General features: G+C 46.0%; 2 protein-coding genes across 5 annotated transcripts in view; both read right to left on the reverse strand.

The window, feature by feature from the left end:
- Positions 1-3,515: 3,515 nt before the first annotated feature.
- On the reverse strand, positions 3,516-10,174 carry LOC135251167 (ras-related GTP-binding protein A). Of its 3 annotated transcripts, none has more exons than XM_064328322.1 (10): positions 10,021-10,174; positions 8,799-8,943; positions 7,877-7,976; positions 7,520-7,586; positions 6,348-6,570; positions 5,993-6,088; positions 5,578-5,700; positions 4,865-4,956; positions 4,506-4,621; positions 3,516-4,209 (listed from the first exon to the last, which is right to left on the reverse strand). In XM_064328322.1, exons 2-10 carry the CDS (start codon positions 8,823-8,825, stop codon positions 4,106-4,108), a joined length of 948 nt encoding a protein of 315 aa, XP_064184392.1. In that variant the 5' UTR covers positions 8,826-8,943; positions 10,021-10,174; the 3' UTR covers positions 3,516-4,105. The 3 variants fall into 3 exon arrangements, with proteins under 3 accessions (XP_064184392.1, XP_064184394.1, XP_064184393.1); XM_064328324.1 differs by having other exon boundaries at positions 10,001-10,115; XM_064328323.1 differs by lacking the exon at positions 10,021-10,174 and adding an exon at positions 9,795-9,968.
- Positions 10,175-12,331: 2,157 nt separating this feature from the next.
- Positions 12,332-23,446, reverse strand: part of LOC135251168 (fibronectin type-III domain-containing protein 3A-like) — a 31,658-nt gene continuing 20,543 nt past the window's right edge. For both annotated transcript variants that reach the window (XM_064328326.1, XM_064328327.1), the window contains exons 15-26: positions 23,155-23,293; positions 22,812-22,880; positions 22,424-22,542; positions 21,124-21,229; positions 20,593-20,768; positions 20,281-20,394; positions 19,937-20,086; positions 19,336-19,610; positions 18,631-18,843; positions 18,090-18,256; positions 17,886-18,007; positions 12,332-17,750 (exon numbers count right to left, since the gene is read on the reverse strand). In XM_064328326.1, coding sequence (XP_064184396.1) covers positions 17,433-17,750; positions 17,886-18,007; positions 18,090-18,256; positions 18,631-18,843; positions 19,336-19,610; positions 19,937-20,086; positions 20,281-20,394; positions 20,593-20,768; positions 21,124-21,229; positions 22,424-22,542; positions 22,812-22,880; positions 23,155-23,293 — 1,968 coding nt within the window. In that variant the 3' untranslated portion in view covers positions 12,332-17,432. The remainder of the gene's footprint in view (positions 17,751-17,885; positions 18,008-18,089; positions 18,257-18,630; positions 18,844-19,335; positions 19,611-19,936; positions 20,087-20,280; positions 20,395-20,592; positions 20,769-21,123; positions 21,230-22,423; positions 22,543-22,811; positions 22,881-23,154; positions 23,294-23,446) is intronic.

Consider the following 23,446-nt stretch of genomic DNA (forward strand, 5'->3'; position numbering starts at 1 on the left):
ATCAGACACTGCATGGCACCAAACCAAGAACAATTTAATTTCTACTATATTATTCAATAAAGCAATAAACATTTTCAAGAAAAGCCTGTTGAAGAAAACTGAGAAGGGTTTCTGTTTGAACTGTAAACTATTTTATGTAGTTCTTTCATTCTTTTCATCAACAATAAAGACAGCAACTATGAAAACAGTGCCTTCAGAAAATACTCACCCCTTAAACCTTTTCACATTTTGTCCTGTTAAAATGTTGATGCATTTACAAGCTATGTTTCCTCTACACTAACACATTAAATTCAACACATTCATGATGGAAGAAACAAACTTTTATTGCACTATTTTCACTATTTGCTATGGACTCATTTTTTGTTTGTCTGCTTCACCATGGTTCTAATGTGGGACACATTTAATAGTGCTGTTTTATACATTTCTGGATATGTTGAAGTATATGAAAATGTGAGTAGGTACTGGGGGGGATACATAAAACACCAGGCATGTGTGTTTTATGTAGTGAGGATAAGTATGAAAACACTGGAAGGTCACAGTAAGAGAAACACTTTATAATATCTGTGTCTGTACCACAGCATGTGGTTCAGTCCACCTCTGAACAAAGAGTGAGGGAACACACTGGAATTCATGCTGGGATAAACAGCGCCAAGAGTCTGCTCAACCAGGCCGATGAACCCCAGGACGTCCAGTCTCTTCTCTGATACTGGCCCTGAACCAGACCCTACAATTAGCCATGAGGCCCTGTGGTGTGTGAGGTACAGGGGGTTCCTGGGAGCCCCTCATCCTCCTTCTCACTGTCACAGGGCACTGATTAAACAAAGCTAAACAAACACTCTGTACGCTCTTCATCTTTCTCCAAAGACATTCCAGATCGCGTGCTTTGAGATATGAGAGAGGGCACTCAACTCAGTAGCCTCTGTAAATTGTCCCCGGTGCTAAAGCCTGTCCTTGACACCCTTGCACTCCTTCACTGCATTACTACTCCCCTGGAGCTGAAAACGGGCTGGACCTCAGTTAGAGTAATTGTAATGTACCCCTGTGAGAGAAAGGAGATTAAGTCTGATCATGGGGGGCTCCTGCTCTTAATCAGCTAGTGATACTGCCCAAATGTCTGGGTTTTGCAGTCTGATTGCAATTGGAGCATGTGTCCAAGTCATTGAGGGAACCGACATACCTCCCCTTGACGCAATACTGTCAGTGGTGCTACAGCAGACCTGACAGGCCAACAACAAACTATCACTTCACTCATCTAAACTACTCTACCCCTACATTCAGCTCCCTCTTAATGCTTACTGTTGAAATATGAACTTTAGTCTAATAAAAAAAAAAGTCTTAGCAGTGGTAACAGATGTACGCATACATACAGTACATCTGAGAGCCAGGGCTGGGGGGGAGGGGCTGTTCACTTGGTGGTGAGACACAAAGAGCGAAGTGAAGAATGTTGAGTAGAGAAAAGGCGGCAGAGCATGCTGGTATGTGGGAGAAGTTGAGAGGGGAGTGATGGGAGTACTAGGGAGGAAGGCACATGGAAGGAGACAAGGAACACTGATTAAAATAGATGGAAACAGTGGGAGTTGACACGTGAGAGGGGGAGAACGACACAAAATCAGAAACATGCTTGAAGGGTCAACGTGAGTGTAGGCACGGTGCAGTTCCTCATGTACAGCAGGTCAATCCAATGCAATGACTGCATCAGAGCGGGACTAAAAGTGTGAAGAGCTCCCCCTTTGGAAGTGAAGTCATTCTGTGTGTGTTAAAAAAAAACTTTGAGTGCCATCCTCAGAAAAGGCATTGAGGAGGAAGTCGTGTTCTCTGAGGAAGGCACAGAGTGGACTGGATTTGATGTGCCATAAGTGACAGAGCTGTTCAGTCTATTCAGTTCCAATTGTGCCAATTATCTCATGAAACTCAAAAGTGAGGCTAGATGAACAGGATGGAGTCTCCACCCCAAAGAAATGGTCAAACTCAATGAGAGAAGGTATATTATGAGGACAGGATAGTTGGGAGTTGACTTGTCTCTATTAAGGGTATATAATTACAAGGCGTAGAGGGAGATTAAAACTAAAATAACATCTGCTTGTCTCCTAACAGATTGTCAGCCCCAGAAGCCACCAGTATCGGTACGATTATGGGCAGGTCCATATAACCTGGTGTTTAACAGGTCGGTCCCCATTGGTGCTTGCAATTGAGGTCTGTAAGGTTTTAAAAGTTCTCAATATCTTGCTCTGATAAAAAAAATGACACTTCATATCCAAAGAAACCATGTTTTCTCTGCCACCTCCCAGAACAAGTGCAGAGCAAGCAAGAACTTTCATCCAGGTGACCTTTAACCTGGAACTATGCCAGAGTTCTGCAGGGTTCAGATCATCCAGTGCCGATCCAGTGGTTTGTTTAGAAGAGAACGGTCCTGGGAAGAATTTCAGCTGAGGCCACGACATACCCCCTGAACCCCAGCAGGCCATTAGCCCCAATAAAGTGTGCCAATCATAATTATAACTGGTGTGATCTTCATGGGAAAAAATACAAATAAAAATAAATTGCCCATCACAGTTCAGTACGGACAGCTTGAAAATAAAGCTCACTCACGGAAACCAAGCTTGACGACTTCAATGTTTCAAACTCCCACCACCACACACACCATAGAAATTGATTAGTCCAGCCCCAGTACACAATTTTATGCAGTGAGTGACAATGATCTCAAAGTAATATAACGGCATAAGCTCATTCCCTGCATTCGAATACAGTGAACAATCTCCACCATCGGCTATCATTTCTTAGAATCAGAGGCAAAAACAGATATTCAGTAACAGATGCCAAAGTAATCAGCTATGGTTTTTCCTTCATCAAAGGAGTTTCCCTGTTCCACCAAGAACACATAATTAAATTATCAGTATCAATGCAATGAATGTTATTGAAGAAAGCTACAAAGTAGACCAGTGAGGAGTTATCTGTTTGGTATTGGAGCCAGACTCCTGCCCTTAAATCCCTTGGGAAACACAGTCAGGCAGATCAGCAGAAAAATATATTGCCTCAGGCTAACCTTACCACATTTTTATTTTCTCGTTTGCAGATTTTTTTTGCAATCCAAGATCAACCACAGCATGCGCTAGTAACATTTGCACTAGCTGGAGGAACCATACAGCATGGTAGTGAAGCCTCTTTACTTATCGCCATGACGACAGCCTACTCTCTGACAAACTTCCAGTACCTTAGGCACAATCACGTCCAGAAGACAGCGTTGTCATGCCAGGAGAGACTGTTGACGAGAAGCCAAAATAGCAGCACGAGAACACGCCAGCAAACTTCACGCATTAAAAAATAATTATGCTTCTGATATCAGATGAGTAGGATGATACAGCTCTTCAGTGAAGAGGGTGTCTTGCCTGATGACCAGATCTGCATGTACTCTGGGAACACAAAACCTTGTGAAACAAAACAAACACCGGTGTTGGAATTTCCACGGCAACGGCTTTTTTCCTCCCTCTCGGATCTGTCAATAAACGTACACTAGATTACCAGACAGACTTTTATTTTTTTTCCTTTAGATAAAATGGCTTAAGTGAGCAAGATACTTTAAAAGAGTGACAAGTTTGCAGTGGTCTGCTATGTTAAGTTCGTGTCCAGTCTACACACATGAACAGGAATTTTACAAAAACAATTACTGCCATATAGTGATGTATATTTACAGCATTCATAATGAAATATATTTCTCAAAGACAAAAAAAAAGACATTTTGTAACCATATTTGGCTCTGTCCAGTGCTTAGGCGCACATACGGAGACAGTGTGTTGTCAGACAAAATGCTCCCAGCCCCACATAAGATTCCATGTGACAAGAACTCTGACAAATCTCACGCACCTGCCCAACACTTCCAACCCGTGAACTGACAAGTATAAGACAGCTTCCTTACAGAGAAAAATACAGTGCAGCTGAGTGAGGCAATGACGCATGGTGATTTCACATATTTCTGAAGGCTCCGCCTTCGACTGCGAGGCAGCAGCCTGGGCCAGCTGGACGCTCGCTGCTGATTGGTTGAGTGAGTCGACGGCGCGGGTCAGCCGGAGCCCAGGTGTCCGAGCGGTTCGCGGGTGGAGCGGTGCTTCTAGTGCATGCGCATGTGCAGGCTGTGCTTGGGTCCGTCAACGCGCTCCAGCTTCTCAAAGTGCTTGCGGGCGTTGCGGATGTTGATGAGCGTAGCCGCAGAGGCTGGGGGGGGGTGGGGGGGTGGGCAGGTGTTACTGACAGGGCCCCAAAAAAACACCTCACACTATGTGCCATTATATCAGCATCTTTCTTTTTGGATAAATACATCTTCACATGGGTAAATAAATCATAAACGTGGATAAATGCGTATTTACTCGGAATAAATACATCTATACTTGAGAAGCGCAGATTCACTATGAATAAATACATTAAAATTAAAGCATATTTACCAGGGATAAGATTCATTTTAACACACACCCACAAATTCAGACAGACAGAAAAACATGTGCTATACTCACGTATGGACGGGTCCGACATAATCACCATGACATAGGTGTTGGAGGTGAAGACATCGATGAAAGCAGCGAAGTTGGAGTTTCGCACCTCCATGCTCTGGAAGGAGGCGGCCAGTTTACTGCAAGTTCAGATGGAGAGAAGGACACACGGGTCAGTGTCGAGTGAGAAGGGCCACAGGATCACGGGATGTGTGAGCTTGCTGACACTGAGGACACAGTACAGCGTAATACCTGCATATGACCATATGAAACTGCAGTGAATAAATGCACGGTTTTCCTAAAAGGTGCCAAACTGCAGTACAGCCTATATTACATACGGCACATTGTGCAGTACAGCACCTTCATTCTGAGCCTGGTCTCACCTGCAGCTCAGCTTGAACTGCTTGATGATGTTGCTGATCTTCTCGAACCTGTGTGCGTCTCGCTGCTCCCTGCACTGGTAGTGTGAGATCACCTGGGAGACAGCAGGATGCACAATTTCTCACGTCAGACCTCTGCGGCATTAAATAAGAACAGGATAATCCCTACATTACAGAACAACCCCAGTGTGCTGGAGAAAGCCTGGAAGCAATTTGCAAACAGTAAGTTAAAAGATAAAATTACTTAAAATGAGTGTTAGTATTTATTAGATTAATGGGACTTGCTCAGATTTTTAATTTAAATGACGTAGCGTCTTTAGGCGAATTCCAGAGAACAGCAAACCAGGCTGACTGACTGACTGGAGGGAGCTGCCCCCTCATACTGTAAGAACAGGAGGGGTATTGCATTATGGTACTATTTGGAATGCTTTTTTCAAAATTCTGAGTCAGTGTTCCAGAACTCCATTGCTTTCAAATTCAATTACCAGTACTGATTGTTACATCAGCAATAGAATGTTCAGTTAAGAAGGTTCTAATCACATATTTGCAATCTTGCACCTTAAAGGGTGGCCTCCTACACCCATGCTGAAAGGCTTTAGAGTGCTCTAAGTCTGAGCCCAGCAGCCAGGGCTGTCACTGTCTGCTCGAAGCCATGGCAAATTCTCCATACCCCTCCCCCCCCCCAACTTTGTCCGGTCTCCCTGTCCCTCTCTCACCAGGAAGGTGGCTCTCTCGAACAGCAGCACTTCGTCAGCCTCAATGATCTGGGCAAAGTTGCGCAGGTTGGACTCCAGCTGCTGCACATTGGGGATCAGCTGGTAGACAATGCTGGACCAGGCCTGGACAGAGAGAGGGGCCAGCCATTACATCACATTACATAACACTCGCCCAGCTGGTTCTCTTATCTACAGCAACTTGCAAAGAGCAGTAGTGTGCCAGAAGAGAATAATGAATGAAGAACACTTTAAGAGCCAGTTTTCAACAAAGGACCCAACACTGTGGCAGAGCCCTTACTGTGGGACCTTACTACGAGCTGTGTTAGATGCACAGGCTGTCCGAAATGAGACACAACGTTCTAGACCAATATTATACATGCACAGACACACAGGCACACAGACACACACAAATCACCTTGTACAGTGTCTCGTCCCATATAGAGGTCCTGAAGCAGATGCAGGCGAGAGGGCGGGACAGCCTCTTCAGATCCTCCTCACGCTCCTTAAAGATCTGGAAGCACGAAACCCACAGACATCAATACTGGTAGTGCGGCTTCAGGCTGGAGTACTCCTGCATATGGGAGCTATGGAGTGTCTATACGAGAGTCAGCTCTGGTGGCAATTGGGTACACGCACACACATCTGGTTTTACATCAGTGTACTGTACGCATGGATGTATACGTGTATAGATGCGTGTTTGTAGGGGATACGGAAATTAATGTGTGTATGTGCGTGCATGTCTGTTGTGCATGTATACGTGCGTTTCTCACCACATCTCTCTGGTCCTCTTGCACCAGGTCCATCTTGTGCACCAGGCAGAAGACCTTTGCATCAGGGGAGTTCTGCAGAATGGCCTCCAGGCAGGACTGGTAGTAGTGCATGTCCTTCTCCAGTTCGCGGCTCTCCACATCGAACACGTAGATCAGCACCTCCACATTGCGGAAGATGTTGTCCCGCTGGCTGGTGAAGTAGTTCTCCATGAAAGTGTCCTGTCTGTGGAAAGATACGGCACACCTTAAGGAGTGGTATTGGAGGACTCAATATCACAGCAGTCTTTAAAATATAGAAGCATTTCTAGAGACCTACATAAACGCACTTTCAGGGGATCATGGTGTAGCAAGGACAGGAGAAAGCAACTTTCTGGGAACATTCTTAATAAGTGGCTAATAAAAATGCATCCGATATATTTTCCTGCTAACCTTGTACATGAAAATATTTTTCATGTAATTAATATCTGGAAGGGTGGTGGATTATTTGTGTCAGTTACTTTGACAGTGTAAATAATGCGTGGCTAGTTAGGGGAATCTGTGTTGCAGCTGAATGACAGCTATCCTTGATTCTAAAGGATGGACTACAATCCCTCCTCCATCCACACTATTCATAGAACGGCTTGCGGGTTGCCATTTGGAAGTCACACCACTCCTCTATTTCGTGCCAAATCTCCTGTAGTACTGTGTGGGGTTTTCAGTGCAAAATGTGTCACTGGCTTGTGAAGGAGCACACTGGAAGAGTATGCTCTTTGCGCACCACTGAGGACGGCACAGGGAGGGAGGGGCACAAACAGCAGCCTGGATAAATGATAAATGTTTGTCCAAATTCCTGTGGCCATACAGCATGTCCACAAGCCTGTTCCACAGCCTCACAGCATTATCGCCTCTCTGAGTGCACATCAGGACGCCCGTGTCTGACTTATGCGTCTGAATGTTGAGCAATGGCTTCCAGCTGAAGCCGTCTAATGTCTTTTCAAGGACAGCAGCAGAAACGATCCCTCCAAGTCTGAAATTCAATACTGGAGAAGCCAGCTGCAGGAATCTCAGCAGACCAAATGCGAAAGGGAGGGGGTCAGCTCACCACCAGAGCAGGGAAGAGAGGGGCCGGAGGGGGGGGGAGGATGGCTTACAAGTGGCAATCAAGTGACAAAGTGTCACGCGGCCACACTCACCCTCCACAGTCCCAAAGGTTCAAGACCAGGTTGCCCAGGAAACGGACATGCGAGTGCTCCACATCGACTGTGAAAAAGAGAGAGTGGGAGTCATACATATTATTGGTTTCAGATGGCTTCTCGGGCAGAGACAGCACACACATTCAAAAGGGTCACACTTGGCCACCAGATCACGCTACTGGCAGCTTTGCATAAGTGCTAAGAGTCAGCCACAGCTTCCTCTTACAGTGTGCTTGATAAATTAGGTTTTTCCACTAAGAGGGAACAATGGCCGGTTTCGCTTTCAGTTCTGCGTGCATCAGTGAAAATCTGTCAGCAGAGTGACCGAGGGTGTTTAGGCCACGGCACGGTGCTTACTGGTGGCCCCCAGACGGCGCGTGTCTCGGGCAATATAATTGGCGAAGATAATTGACCTCATGCTGGTCTTCCCAGATCCACTCTTTCCCATCAGCAGCACCTGTAACAACAGGCACACACACACACATCACTGCACTCACTGCAGCAAACACCAGGCAAGGAAAATATGATTACACAATAATATTATAGTCATAAACAAGAAACAATAGTGCCCTCTGCTGGAGAGTCCACAACAACAGCGCTGACTTCTTTCACAGTGAAAGCAGGTGTAAACCTCAGGCTTCACCAGGGTGGGATACGTTTAGCTTCTTGAGGCAACTATTCGGCATTTGGCAATATCACAAATTTTGTGATATTGCCATTCACAAATGATCCGATATAGTAAGAAAAGATCTATATATATGATCCAGCTTACACAATCACGTCACAGTGTACACATACAACCAAAATGAGGTTGAGGGTGCAAAAACGTATTGCCATCATGTTTAACCGAAGGAAGGACAGAACTGGCACAATTGATGATGAGGTCGAGTCAGAACCGTAAACAATTATGCTGGCAGTGTTGCTAGAGACCAAACCAAACATAAGATTAAGGGAATTTAAATAGATATTTTTCTACGATTCATAACATGGATCAATGCACAAAAGTGAAAGAGCTGAACCTTTAACTGCTTTCTAAAGTCACAATACTTGTAATGAACCTATAAGGGTTGTATTCTTGTGTAATATAAGCGTTTTGTTGTTTTAAACAACAGAACATATCACTGAAAACACTGGGAAATTATCCCTTTATTAAAGGTCCATTTTTGTTAGTACCACTGCACACAGCTGAAAAGAGAACCAAGCATTTAGCAGCTGAGATCACTTAGAGTTTCTCTGCATGTGCACATTCGAGCTTACAAGAATCATGCAATTTGCTCACCTTTTTCTTCATGGCTGTGCTCGACATCGCCTCCTACCAGCCACCAAAATCACACTATCTCGTTCCCGAGAGCACACCTATCCTCTCCTTCTGTGCCCTTTGGTAGCGCGGTCTCTGTTCTCGATGATCTTCTCAGATCTTCGTCCTACAATGGAAAGAAGAAACGATTTAAGAAGCCAAGTCCGAACACCATATACCAACAAACACATACAATCGGTTCACGCATACAGAAAATATTTCAGAACTGTACGCTTACAAAGGACAGCAAGTGTGTACCTTAACACAGCCTACAGAGTAAGGTTCCAAATAAAAACACTCCTTACATAACTAAGGGTAACGCGAAGGTGCGATAATGTCTTAAGACCTCTACGTTAAAGAAGGCAGAAGCATAATGAATCAGTGCTGATCCACCTGGTCGGCGAAACATGAGACTGTTGATAAAACACAGCTTGAACGGATCTGCTACTGTATTTCTTGAGTTTGGTATTTTTGTTTGATACGCTGTCAAGATCTTGTCTTAAACCCAAGCCAACCTAAAGCTGTCTTCCGTGTGGAATTGCAGTCTAGAAGTCCTAAGCAGCAGACGGAGTATCAGAGTATCTTAAGGTTCTCAATTAACGCAGCTAACTGATCTGAAAATGGACATTAGGGTCGATCGTGAATTGGCCTAATTTTGAAATTTAGAGCTACTGTAAATGTGACAGCTTCCACACAGTTATATCACAAAGATACAATCTAGCTGGCTAGCTAGCTAACTCAGCGAGTTATAATAAAATAAACACCACTTAGTAAACGTTAGGCAAGAGACTTTGCCATTTTATTCGTGACATCAAGATACGTATTTTACCCAACTAGATTAGCTAACGAGTACATTTATCAGAATAATACCTAGTTAACCAGCAAACAGGCTGACCACTAGGATATATCGCAGCTTTACACAGAAAACATATTAATCAGATGAACAAAGTTTAAAGTTAACACATTACTGCGCTGCACCTGCTTTGTGTTTTCAGTAAGTCTTCTGGCCAAGTAGCCAACGATAGCTAATATCACTAAAAACCCAAGTTGCGTTAGCTAGCTAGTAAAAGTAAGAAGCTAACATTCGCGGAGTAGCCAAAAAAACATCCTAGCATGCGACAACAAGCTGCCTGGCATTTTAAAAGCAAGTTAATGAAAGTTTCAGAAACGCTTATTTTCAAAACTTAAAACAGAAGCTGCATACTATTATTTTCATCCGCGTCAATACAATTTCTTGACGTGTTCAATCATATTCCAGGAAGCTAAGTCTCAGGCCCAAAACAGGAATCTCTACACTCATTTCCACGTGACCGCCAGTGTCGTCACACTTATGGTTGAGCATCGTGTGATGATAGGTAGACACCACCCGTGTTTTCGGTGATATTCCGATCACGTGCTTAAAAGATTCACGGATTCATTAAATTGCATTTTTATATAAGCGGTACGCCCATATACAATATTCAAATAAACAAGCCTAATTGCGCAACATTAATTAGAAAAAAAAAATAAAAATAAAAAACTATATTTTTATGGTTTGTAATGTGTGAATTCACAATTTATATTTTGGCTCCAAGTTAGTGAAATTCACTTGCATTTAGTGCTTCAGTGATGTTATATCACTCGCTAGCCTGGGGATGTTGTTAGTCAGGACGTTCTTGCTCATACAACTCATGAAATATATGACACCCTTGGCTTGTCCAGGCCTCTGTACCTGCCTGAGGTGAGCATCCTGGGCCTGATCACAGTGGTGTGCATGCTCCTCTTCCTGCTGGGCATGGGTGGCAACCTTAGCACCTTGCTGGTGTTTCACTGCTGCTGGAAACTGTGCTCCACCACCAGCCCGTACCAGGCCATGACCTGGGTCTCCAGGGTTAACTTCCATTACTAGCATGGCTATGTTACATATTTATTACAGCTTTAACCTGGGTCACATGCCATGGCTGCATAGCTCCACCTCCAGCAAGTCAGACTCTACTGTCTCACAGAGAGGATGGGAGTCGATTAGCTCAGTGGGATGATGCTGTGATGCGCATTACTTTCAGATGTACTGCAAGACTGCAGTACAGAACTGCCAATGCATGCGCTGCTTTTTAGAGTTTGGGTTGCATTTCTGAATGCTGTGCAAATGGCATCTTTCAGTAATGTGGATACATACAGATAATAGATGAGGCACTCTAAGCTATGGGGCAGCACTGGAAACCCAGAGCAAATTGGTAAGGGGACAGTGGTGCCTACTGTGGGAACATCATGAGGCACACTCATTTATTTTTATTGTTTGGAAAGCATTTGAGCGTCATGTACAGAAATGGACCCAATAAATAAAACTACTATTAATTATATTCTTAAAAATAATCATTTCCACCCTGTATCACACAATTCCTCTGGCCTAGTACAGGGACACCAGAGCGTGAGGAGTGGGTTGATGAAGTAACATTTCTCAGTAGGCTGAATTGCTGACAGGACTATGGCATTAAGCATCAATTCCCAGGGACTATAAAGGCAGTATACTGCATACATTGTCCTACACTCCAAAGTTACCAACCTTTATTTCCTGTGAGTTTTCATAAAAAGAAATCCCCATATGCCCTTGAAATGCAGTGAAATGTATGTTAGAACACATGCACAGGCACAAGGATGTCAGCTTTGTGAAAATGCTGCCATTTGGAAGCTGGTGCAATATGACGGGTGGTGTTTCAATAATCCTGAGAGCAGTTTGCCTCTGTCAAAACGTTTCACCTAAATCTAATAAATCACATCTTTCTCCCCATAAAAGACTGTACCATATATTTAAGGGTTGAACTAGTGTACAATGTTCAGAAACCCTGCATTTTTATTTATTTTCTTTAAGGGCGGTGATCTGTGACCCACCAACTCATTTCCTGTTTAGGATCAGTGGTAGTGACCTTGGCCCTCAGCTGGCTGTAGTTCCACATGGGGGGTACTCTGTTCTTCCAGTGCAGTGTGGGAGAATGAGGGAGAGGAGGAAGAGGACGGCGGCATGGCGCAGGACACAGCCTTGGTAAAGTTCAGCCTGGCCGCTGTGCTCCTTTCCCATTTCAGAGCCTCCATCCACCCTGTCCTCTAAAACCCTAAACACCCAGTGCGCGGCCCCGATCCACCCCACCCGCACTGTATGCTCCTTGCGCAATGACCCGGCAACACTGCTGGATACTCTCCCGTCAGACACAGACCTCCGCACCCTGAGTGACTTGCAGATTTCCACAGCACCTCTATGGCAGAATGCTTCAGATATTACTGAGTACTGCATCACACCCCCTGGTGTTCATGATGGGTGGGCAACGAAAGACAGCTTATCCAAAAAATATACAAAGTATGTGCCATGCAATGAATCTTCTGAAATGCGTACATTATTGCTGCCTTTTACTAAATGTGTACATACTGCTGCAGATTTTTATTTTTTAAATGCGACTGACATGTAAACACCTCTGCAATACATCCTCGTGTCACATCATAAGAAAGAACGTTGAAAACACAAGTCAGACCACGGGCAAAACTTCTAAATAAGGACTATAATTTATTTGCCATATTAAATATATTATCTATGATTGTTACAATTTAGTAATAACATAATACATGGCAGTTTATCTTTAACATGAGTTTATGAAAAAAATAAAACAATAAAACAATAAAGATAAAAACATAAAGGAAACACAAAACAATTAATGCTGATAAAGTACACAGTTTTTTTGGAATGTATAATATTTGTCTTTTAAAAATGCGATGGAAAAGGCGACGTAGCAGGCTCTGCAGTCCCCACATTCCACAGACAGTGGTGGGAGAGGAGGAGGAGGAGGAGCTGAAAGCAGACTGATCCTACAGCGCGCCTGAGTGTCCCCTTAACGCCACCGGGATCCCAGCCGCTCAGGACGGCAAAGCCTTTAATGGTTTCCATGTCAATCATCAGTGATCGACACCACACAGAGCCCCGCCCATTAAGGGCTCCAACAGAGCCCGCTCTTCTCGACGGCGAAGCGTTCGTCCAGGCAGACGCAAACTGAGCTTAAACCCTCACAAACCGACATACCGAGGCCCAACAGCATGGGAGCAGTACTACGCAAGTCACGCGGTCCACAATTTTGGTCTTCTACTAAAACAACATACCCGCAGATCCACCCTTATCCCAGTCCCAACTCTGCTCCCCAAAAACAACAACGTGCTGTCATCATGTCAGAACATAGAGGCCACTTCTCTCATGTTAAAAGGAGGCTGGTGCACAACAGGCTAGAGGAGTATTCATTATGGCAATTGTGAGGCTACATCCGGCCCGTGGCTAAAATGTTTAAAGAACTGCTTTAACAGTTAGTCCCAGTTATAGAACACAGAACACACAAATGTAGAGCTTTACACATTACGAATGTCCTGAAGTGTGGGCAGTAACATTTAGCGCATACTCTGACGTGAGGAGTGGTAGTCCACTGGACAGACATAGCTCTCTTGATTAAGTACTCAAGATAATAAGGACATGATCAATGTAGGTATCAATATCTTGTCTGCATGAATATGGGAGGGGGGTTGGAACACACATATTGATTGGTCCTTTTGGGGGTTGGTGGTTGCATCCTTGCATTTTATTTGCACAGGGAACACAGCAAAAAAAAAAAAAATAGAACAACTCTTCTAGAAATGTTTGTAAAACAATAAGCAGCAGCAGCTCTGGTTCCCTGTGTGTAGAACATACTGACAGATGCAATATGTGAAGGCAGCTTCCATATTAAAGTAGCATAGGCAGCTCAGAGCCAAGTGTGTACAGTCCATATTAGAGATATGGAAATCCAACCCTTGTTATATCATGACTGCGGAGACAGCCAACAACACCCCAGCCATGCCAACATTCCTACCGGATCCATCCACAGATATCCTTAGACTCAGAAAAGTATGATAAAAGCATGATTCATATTTTCGATATTTTAAAAAAAAACTTAACGGATTATGTGTCCTTCCTCAAGAAAAGATTATTTGGTCACCAAGCCATGAGAGTTCAGTTTCTGAACTTTTGAGCCTTATATCACGCTTCACTGTTTCAAAGTTAACGCCTACTTCAGTCACCAAGAACTACTTTGACATTGACCGTAGGAGGCTTATGGAGATCTGAAAAGGTTTGCTTTTTACTACAGTTGACTCCTTACAACTGAGATGTCTAGGGTGTTTATGTTAGTGAACGGCGCAATGACATTACCATCACGCATGGACATTCTATTCAGCATAGCTATTTGATGAATATCAGCACTGCCAGGAAGCCTGGATGACCACTCAACATCCAGCACCACAGCTATCAGTTTAAAAAGATTGTGTACAGTACAGGGTCATGACAGCATAACACTCCTTAGTTACACAGTCCACATTTCTGGATCAATATGAATGACAGGCTCTCTGACACTGATCACATGATCAATTCCACAAACATGTTCCCTGGCAACTGAGTCCAAAGCAGCTAGGGCTAAAAGTGTCAGGAGCAGTAAAGCTGCCTGACAGGAGGCCATAATAGCGTTCCTGGGATTATAAGGTTGCCCTTCCAATAGAAGACGCTGTCTTAAAAATTGGATGGACACAGACTTGAAGGCCATGTGAAGGTGCAGCCAATGCGCAGGCCGCTGTTAAAGCTGCAACGTTATGGTTTTATTTTATATATACTTTTTTTTTAAAGATAAATTTTGCTCAAAACTTGTAATATAAAAACTAGCAACAGAAAAATATCTTTGGAATGTGTCCTTTTCCCAAAGGCGCACAGAGCGCCTACCAAGGGTTCATCTCCGGGGTTCTATGCAAGAAATGCAGGTGCAGGTGATGCCATACAGGTAATGTGCAGGGTCTTGTATAAAACAGTACTGTGCTCAGAGGTGGAAAGTCCAGCAGTCAGAAAGCAGACATCCATCATGTGTTTTTTTTTTTTTTCCCATCTATGAACTCGGCCACCTGATTTCACTAATTAGTTCTACCTCTTGGCTGAAAATTTGTGCTAATGAGCAAATCCAGGTGACTGGAACAAAATACATGGAGAACTTCTACTTCCTGAACCGGGATTTTTCACCTGCGACTGTGCTAGGCCCAGCACGCCAGCACGCTAGTAAAAGCTAACGTCAACATAACCCTGGACCTGAGGGGGATAAAGAGACGCTGCAATGGGGGAAGGGGGCTCAATACAGGTACTTCAACATGGAGACAAAGCTTGTGATGACCGAAAAAATAGTCAACAGAACCAGAAGGAAATATTCCTCGTTTCACTAAGGTTATCAGACTTTGACAATAGTCGAGGTCCCGTAGAAACCAAATTTGACAGGGGGTATATGCAGTAGGCATTAAGTATGATACAAAAATGTGTTTAAAAAAGGGTAGAGATGGGGGAAATTAGCACAGTACCCCAATATGTCCAGTCAGCGGTATAGAGACCTGCACGGAGTAGAAGAACAGGGATGACTAATGGAAGACAGATTAAAACGGGGAATAAAAAGAAAAACACACAATCCATCAAGACAAATTAAAAACAGTCTCTCCCTCTCTGTTTGGCTAAGCTCCCAAGCACTGAACAGAATTCTCTGGAAAAAAGTATTTCTATGAGCTTGCACCGTCAGGTTTATGCACAGGGGGCTTGCTCAATACTTGGCACGTTGCAGAGAAACTGTTTATTCCCGGATTAATGGAGCAGTTGCCATTACGGAGAGGGAACACCAGTCTCATAAATAAAATTCACGGTACTTTTTTTTTTACCTTTCTAAAAGGCCAGATGTCAAATGGGTCAGCTGTTTAAAAAATCTGCCTTAAAGCATAGAAAGTCAATGAAAGAATTGACTGATGTTTGTCTCAGAAATGAATGGGACTTTGCTACTCAAAGATTTTAGTTCTGATGGACAACGGAGGCTGTCCTTTTAGAAACTTCAGTATAACTCTTAGGTACAATGCTGTTTCAGAACAGTATTCTCCACAGATATGAGCAGCTAGTTTACACTAGGAAATAAATGCTTTTATACCCTCGTCTTCCTGCTTGCTTGCAAACTCACGGTCCCCAACATCACACACATCTCACAGTCTGTTCACAGTGATGGTGCCAAGGGGGAGGGGGGAGAAACAGGTCTGTAGGTTGTTACAGACCCATGGAACGTATTGCAGTTCCCACTGCCACACGCTCATTACCATAGAGTCTGGGAACATGTCCTGTTCCCCCATTCAGTTATTTCCTTTGTAGCAGAAGGTACTGTACAAGTACAAGTTCTGTTTAACACGAAGAAGTCCCAACAAACTTTCAGCTCATTGCAAACTGAAATGAGCCAACCCTTCTTAATGGTCATCCCTGCATGATGTCAGACATGATTTACCCACGCAGCGATGGAGGGACACGATCTCCGACACTGCTAGAATATAACAGTCAAGAGTGACACAGCGGTGTGGGCCCACAGGCATGACACTGCACCTCAGCACACACATAAACTCTGAAGAAAGCCTTTAGTCTGTCTACCTGGATGTATAAAATGGTACAATTCCTTTACCAAGAGTTCAAACAAATGCAGAAAAGGATTAAAGTGCTCAGTTTGAGCCAAATAGAGACATTTATAACAAATGCATATTTCATAGTTTTTTTAAGTAGTGTCTATCTATATATACATAAACATAGTATGTATGTATGTATATATACATATACTGGCAATAGCAGGACAAAGAATCTCTAAAATTCTGTAAGATATAAGTGAGATTCACTGTGTCTCTTAGAAGTCTGTTCTTACTAATGATGTTAGCGGGTTTTTAAAAAATAATTTGAAATGCTTAAAAAAAAACTTAAAAAAAAAACTAAAATAACAGACACCCAACCCCAACCCCTCTTGGAGGAGTATTTTTTCCTTCTTCAAGAGCATGTAAATCCTCTTCATTAAAAAAAATAAAAACTTGGCACCTTCTCTTCTTTTGGCACCTTCTCCCTTTTAAATTTTCTATTTATAACCGTTAGGCAAGACAATATTATTTTAAACAAATGAGAGCACTGTCTGAAAATGTTCAGACATAAAGCTCTCAATGGGATGCCACCTTCTCATTCTACAATGCATCCATGTGGGCGGGGATTTCCATGGAGACCGATGACTGACATCGGGCAGGGACGCCGTTCCACCAAGGCAGTATCCCTTAATTCCGAAACCCTCAGTCACCATAGCGATACCAAAAAATCTCTTTCCCAGGTAGTGTACTATTACATCTGCAGTAAAGGGGATTGGTCTGTATTCTCTGTTCCCTCCCTCCCTCCCTCCCTTCCTCCCACCCCAACAACAGCCCAGGACACTACACAGCATGTCAAAACAGGGACTTTAAGACAACTCCCCATACTTCCAAAACCACACACAAACCCCTATAGTCACAGTTTTCACAGTCATAATTGGTCATGGAAGAGAGGAAAATTAGAAAACAAGGAAAAGTACCTTTTGCGAAAACAAATATAACAATTCCTCTCTGAAGCTAATAATAATAATAATAATAATCCAAAAAAATAAGGTAAGGAAAGCATTTTCACTGGGATGTAGCAGGCCCTTGAGTGTGAACAGGCGGGGTCGTGTGCTTGGGGGGGCTGCTCTAACGTCCCGCCCTATCTTCCCCTCCCATAGGCGGGGCCAGGACCTACTTGATGACAAAGTACTGGATGAGCACAGCAAAGAGGATGGCCACTGTGGCGAAGCCCAGGAGCAGCAGCAGGGCGAACTGTTCGTCCGTCAGGGCCCCGCCCTTCCTGGGGTGGGCTCCGTGTCCGGCCGTGGCCCCGGGCTCCGCCCGTGCCTCCTCTGGGGGAGCCGGGGCGGGGAGGGCGGCGCTGGGGCTGTGCTGCCCCCACAGCTCGCCCCCGTCCAGGCACTGCCTCCCGGCGGACACCCGCACGCGCCAGTCGCTGCCCGCCGCCACGCACTGCCACGCGTACGAAGCGCTGGAGCCCTTGTACAGCTGAGACGCAGAGAGGAGGGAGACAGGATGTAAGCCTCCAAGTGGAAGATAAAGAACTACATTACCCATATACCTGCCCTTGTTCCACTTTCAAAGCATTCCCACTTGCCCCACCCACCTCCGCCCTCTTCATACCTGCTCCACCTCCCGCCCTCGCAGCAGCTGCAGGCTGTACACAACGGGGTCTCCTCTCATTGGCTGCAAGGCCTCCCATGTGACCTCGTAGCGGTTCCAGTCCAGGAGCTCGATTCGCGGGGCTGTGGAGAGAGAGAGGACAGGTGAGCGCGGTGCCGGCGTGGCGGGCGGGCGCTCAGAGCCGCGGTGGGGGCGGGCGCTCACCTCTGAGCTGGGGCGGGGGGGAGCGGGTGGTGCTGAAGCTGTAGAGGGGAGACAGGGGCCCCACGCCGGACTCGTTGTGCGCCTGGATGCTGAAGTGGTACAGCGTGGCCTCGCTCAGCCGCTGCACCTTGAAGGTGTGGCAGGGCCCGCTGTAGATGCACACCAACCTGGGAAGAGACAAAACAAGTGAATACAAACCCAAACACAAAAGCCCAGACGTAAACCAAAACACAAAAACGCATACAAACACACCAAAACACAAACAAAAGGTCACACATTCAACCGAGATACCAAATTAGTTAAAGGCTGCTTTACACAGCCTACCTGAGCCTGATCCAGAGCAGGATGAGTATAATACAAAACTGTAACTGTAATAAACAGCTCCCCCTGCAGGTTCTGATTCACAACCACGTGAGAAGGAAAACAAAGAGCTATAGAAGCACTTCAGCATTACCATTAGCTGTTCCAGATCAGATTTTTCCAGTATCTGACTGGATAAGAAAACCCTAGCGCATAATATCACCCTGCCGCCCCACCTTACCTGTCTGCGCTGGCCTGCATGTGGAGACAGTACTGCGTGGCCCCGCTTAGCTGGGGCCGGCTGGGGCCCTCCCCCCACTTCAGCTTCAGGCTCTGGGGCCCCGGGACGACACACTCCAGGGCCGGGGGGTCGGGAGGGAGGGGCCGGGTTCTGGCCTTCAGGGCTGCGCTGAAGGGCCCCGCCCCAACACTGTTGACGGCCTGCACCCGAACCCTGAGTGAGAGGGACGAAGACGTACGCAGGTAAACCAATCAGAGCAAAGGCAAGTGAGGCAGTCTGATCACACTCACACTGAGTATTTCATTCAGAAAATAAAGAATATACAGCTACTGAAGTATAACAGTAAATGATACTTAGAAACATGATATATGTGAAAGGCACATTAGTTTTAGTTTTAGTCTATGACCAGTGCAAACAGTCACCTATCACCAGATATACTGACACTGCCGCACATATTGAGCAGAACATGAGCAGGCGTTCCTCAATCTCATGACATGCCTCTAACTGTAGCTAACATGCAATGAAGGCCTGGTCATTTCCATCACTGTCCCTGACCTTTGGAGAATAATAATCCACTTCTTCAGCATGAAGTAATACTCAAACCAGTCTTTCCGGATATCTGACTGTGGGCTCTGATGTAGTAATGTGTGATTTACTGCTAGTAAACAGTCTTGCCTGACTTTCGGCACCTTGCAGTTCTGATACCTGTATGAGGTGTCTGGCTGCAGGTTCTCCACGACAAAGCTGTTGATTCTCCCCACAGATAGGGGGAGCTGCTCCCCAAAGTCTATATTGTAGCCTGTGATTTCTGCGCCGTGGCAACAGGGCTCCTCCCACCGCAACGCCAGGCACGATGAAGCAGGGCCGGGCAGGGTCTCCCCCCCAACCTCCTCCACCAATCGCACTGCGGCAGGAACCGAGGGTGACGTCGTCACCATGGCGATGTCCCCAAAGAGCCCCGCCCCAGCAACATTCACTGCCTGTGTGCAAAAACAAACCTTTGTAAGTGCATCATGACCAGAAATGAAATGGATAAAAGGATAAACCTTTTTTGAGCCACTGAAACATTTACAAATGCCATGCAAACAGTTACACTTGGTCCAGAGGTTAGTTGAGGCAGCAGTGTCTTCTAATGACTGGGTATCCAACAGGTTATGGATTCAATATCGTTCCATCAAAATACTCAGCCGTATGAGGAAACTACAAAAAAACGTAAGCTTTATTAAATTGCTTTGAATGAGCGTATTTGTTAAATGCATGTGTGTGTGTGCGTGTCTCTCACAGGCACTAAGGCTCTTTACCATACCTGAACCCTGCAATAGTAGGTTGTGGCCGGCACCAACCCCCGCACTTCATAACTGAGGGAGGGGCCACAGTACGTCAGCGTCATAGAGCCCTCTGCAGCACCCCACTCCAACCTGAACTCACTCACTTCTGCCCCGTTGCATGCTGGGACCTGCGAAGAGAAAAAAACATTTTGCTATGTTGACAGAACACCTTCAGTACTACACTTTTACAGAGTATCCTGTCCAAACCATGAACAAAAATGTTGAAAACACAGCAAACCATGCTGTTGACATTGGTTTCCTCTTTCCATGGAGTTGCAGGAACTCTCCACCAGGGGGCAGCACAATTCCAAACACCACTCACCTCCCAGCTGGCCAGCACAGAGTTGGCCGTCTTCACCGTGAGCTCCGGGGGTCCGCACTGTTCTGGGGGTCCTGGGGCAGTGGAGGTTTCACACGCCTCTGAGAAGGGTCCCCACTGCAATGCACAGCAAGCACACTCTTAAAGACAAACTGGAACAGATGTGTATTTATCAACACTGTCCTTAAAGAGGGGTGTATGCTCAGTAAAGAGCATGGGTGCACAAAAAACGATCGATCAATCGCACACACTATCAGTGACTGACACACAGCTGTACTGAGCTGTGGTATAAGAGCCTGGCCCTGGCCCACTCACCCCCGCCTGATTGGCCGCCTTCGCCCAGAAGCAGTACGTGTGCCCTGGCTGCAGGCTGCTGGCGGCGCAGTGCGTGTCCGCGCCCTCGTACAGCGGGCAGCGCGGGGCCTCTGCCGATTCCGCCATCTCCACGGCGTACTGCGAGACGGGGGCGCCGCCGTCCTGTGCCGGGGGCTCTGTGGGGGGGGGGATAAGTGGATGTGTAAGCACGTGAATTTGCATTCGTTTGCAGATGCATGCTTGCATGTGTGTACATATTTATGTGCATGTGTGCTGTTTATGTGTGTTGTATAAGTGCATGCAGATGTGTGTTGTATAAGTGTGTGCGGGTGTTGTATGTGTGTGTGTTGCATACGTGTGTGTGTGTGTGTGCGTGTGTGAGCGTGTGTGTGTGTGTGTGCGTGCGTGTGCGTGAGTGTGTACGTGCGTGCAGGTGTGTGCGGGTGTGAATGTGTGTGTGTTGCATACGTGTGTGTGCGTGTGCGTGAGTGTGTGCAGGTGTGTGCGGGTGTGAATGTGCACGCGTCTCACCCCACGCGAGTGGTATCTCCCAGGGCTTGGCTCTCCCCGCCGGACGCAGCCCTTGGCACGGTCCGGGCGGCACAGGAGCCGTCTGCGCAGACAGGCAGTCCGAGGCCTGCAGAGGAAACAGACACAGCCCTCTCTCAGCCTCTCAGCTGCAGCACCACACGCGCTAGCCACACCCTCACATCCTCCGCAGACAGGCACGCATAAAACCCTGCTCTGTCATCAGACGTGGGGGAGACGCAGGTCTCCTCCGCCATGTGGCCTGTAGTGCAGTGTGCACAGGCATGTCAGTGACGTCAGAGACGGGTCTGTTGAGCGTGAGGACGGTGCAGGTTTTACGCAGCGCATGCATGTGAACACCTCACAGCGAGACCAACGGGGGTTTGTAGCTGGAGGGGAAGGCACAGCATGTCTTCCCTTGGCTGGTGTGAGTCAAAACCAGAGATGTTATTTATTTTTCCTCTGTTCGTAGGTACAGGGCACAATTATACTTAAGAATGCACCGGATCCGAGGCTGTGATAGTTTTTACCTGAGTTTCTGAAACTATGCTTCATTAAACTTTATTTGGTATGAAACATATTTCATTCAATTTCTTGAATTTCCCTGAATACGTCCATACCAAACATGTCAAGGGGATGTAATATTATGATGCAGTTGTCATGAAAATACCCTTTTGTTGAACCATTTTACATGCAATCCATGTTATTACTACATAAGCCATAATACAGCAATATAATGAAAACATGTGCACGGTTTGTAAGGCTTTACGGGGTTTGTCAATTTTATAAACAGACGGTTTACAGTCCAGATCCAGGAAAGAAATAAAAAGTGTAATGACAGAGGGGCCCACATGAGAGCACGGTCAAGAGTAGTTGCCCCACCATTTTGCCAGAGACCTGATTATCTGTTCACCTTTAATGGCCCCAAAACACACACACCCACAACCATACAGTAAATTTGCCTAATCTTCGCGGGACTTTAGACTGCGGTGGAAACACAGACAACAATGGGCTGAAGGAACCTTTTAGTTCCTTGAAAAGTAGTTCCTGGGACTAAAAGTTCCGGGTACTTTTGGTGGAAACGCGGCTAAAGAGACTAGTTTCCCTCATCTTAGTCTTGTCCAGATGGCAACATTCCAGAGAGCCAACGGCCTGCTCATCCAGAGGGAGTCTGAGTAACCTATTGTTTTATCACAAGGCTCTCGGGACCTTTGGAGTATAGGATGAGTCCCAGCCCCCAGGCTCGTTAAAATGTCAGCCCTTTCTGGGTCCCAGTGTGACTCCCCTCCACATGCAGGTGTACCTGGCTCTGTCCTCCGGCGCTGTGGCAGTACACCCTCAGCGTGTACCATGTTCCCGGGGTCAAACCATCGCACGCGTGTTCCCTCTGGGGTCCACTGTATACAGTCTCCCACTGGCTCCCTTTAGACACAAAGCAGATTTACATACAGACAGAGCACACAGACAGTCAGACAGACACAGCACACAGACAGTCAGACAGACACAGCACACAGACAGTCAGACATACAGACACAGCACACATACAGTCAGACAGTACACAGATAGACAGAGGAGACAGACAGACAGCACAAAGACAGATAGACAAAGAACACAGACAGACAGAGAGCACACAGACAAACAGACAGGCGGCGCAGTGGGAGCGAAGGCCTGGCTGTATGTGTGTTTCTCACCGCTCTGACTCTGGCACATCTCCAACACATACTGCGTGATCTCAGATCCCCCATCATCCTTTGGGGCATCTGCAAACAAGGCCATAAAAGAGGGGTGAGAGTGTGTGTGATTCAGAGAGAGGGAGCGAGAGAAAGAGGGTGAGAGCGCACGTGAAGTCTGCACACATGGTGTGTATGCGAGTGCGTGTGTATGCGTGCGTGTGTGTGCATGCGTGTGTGTGTGTGTGTGCGTGCGTGTGTCTGTGCATGCGTGTGTGTGTGTGCATGCGTGTGCGCGTCTGTGCATGCGCGTGTGGGTGTGTGTGTGTGTATGCGTATGAATTTGGGCTGTACAGGTCCTCACCCCAGGACACATGCAGGCTGGTAGGCAGGACTCTGCCCTTTACTGCAGGCTGGCCTGGGCTGCTGGGTTTGTCAGGACAGGTGCTGAACTCCACTGCTACGCTGGGCTGACTTCGGCCCTCTGGGTTTGCAGCCAACAACTGCAAGATACACACTGCATCACACACTAAAGAGATACACACTGCATTACACACTGTATCACACACTAAAGAGATACACACTGTATCACACACTAAAGAGATACACACTGTATCACACACTAAAGAGATACACTGCATCACACACTGCATCAC

The sequence above is a fragment of the Anguilla rostrata genome, chromosome 3 (genome assembly GCF_018555375.3).
Source record: "Anguilla rostrata isolate EN2019 chromosome 3, ASM1855537v3, whole genome shotgun sequence".
Classification (NCBI taxonomy): domain Eukaryota; kingdom Metazoa; phylum Chordata; class Actinopteri; order Anguilliformes; family Anguillidae; genus Anguilla; species Anguilla rostrata.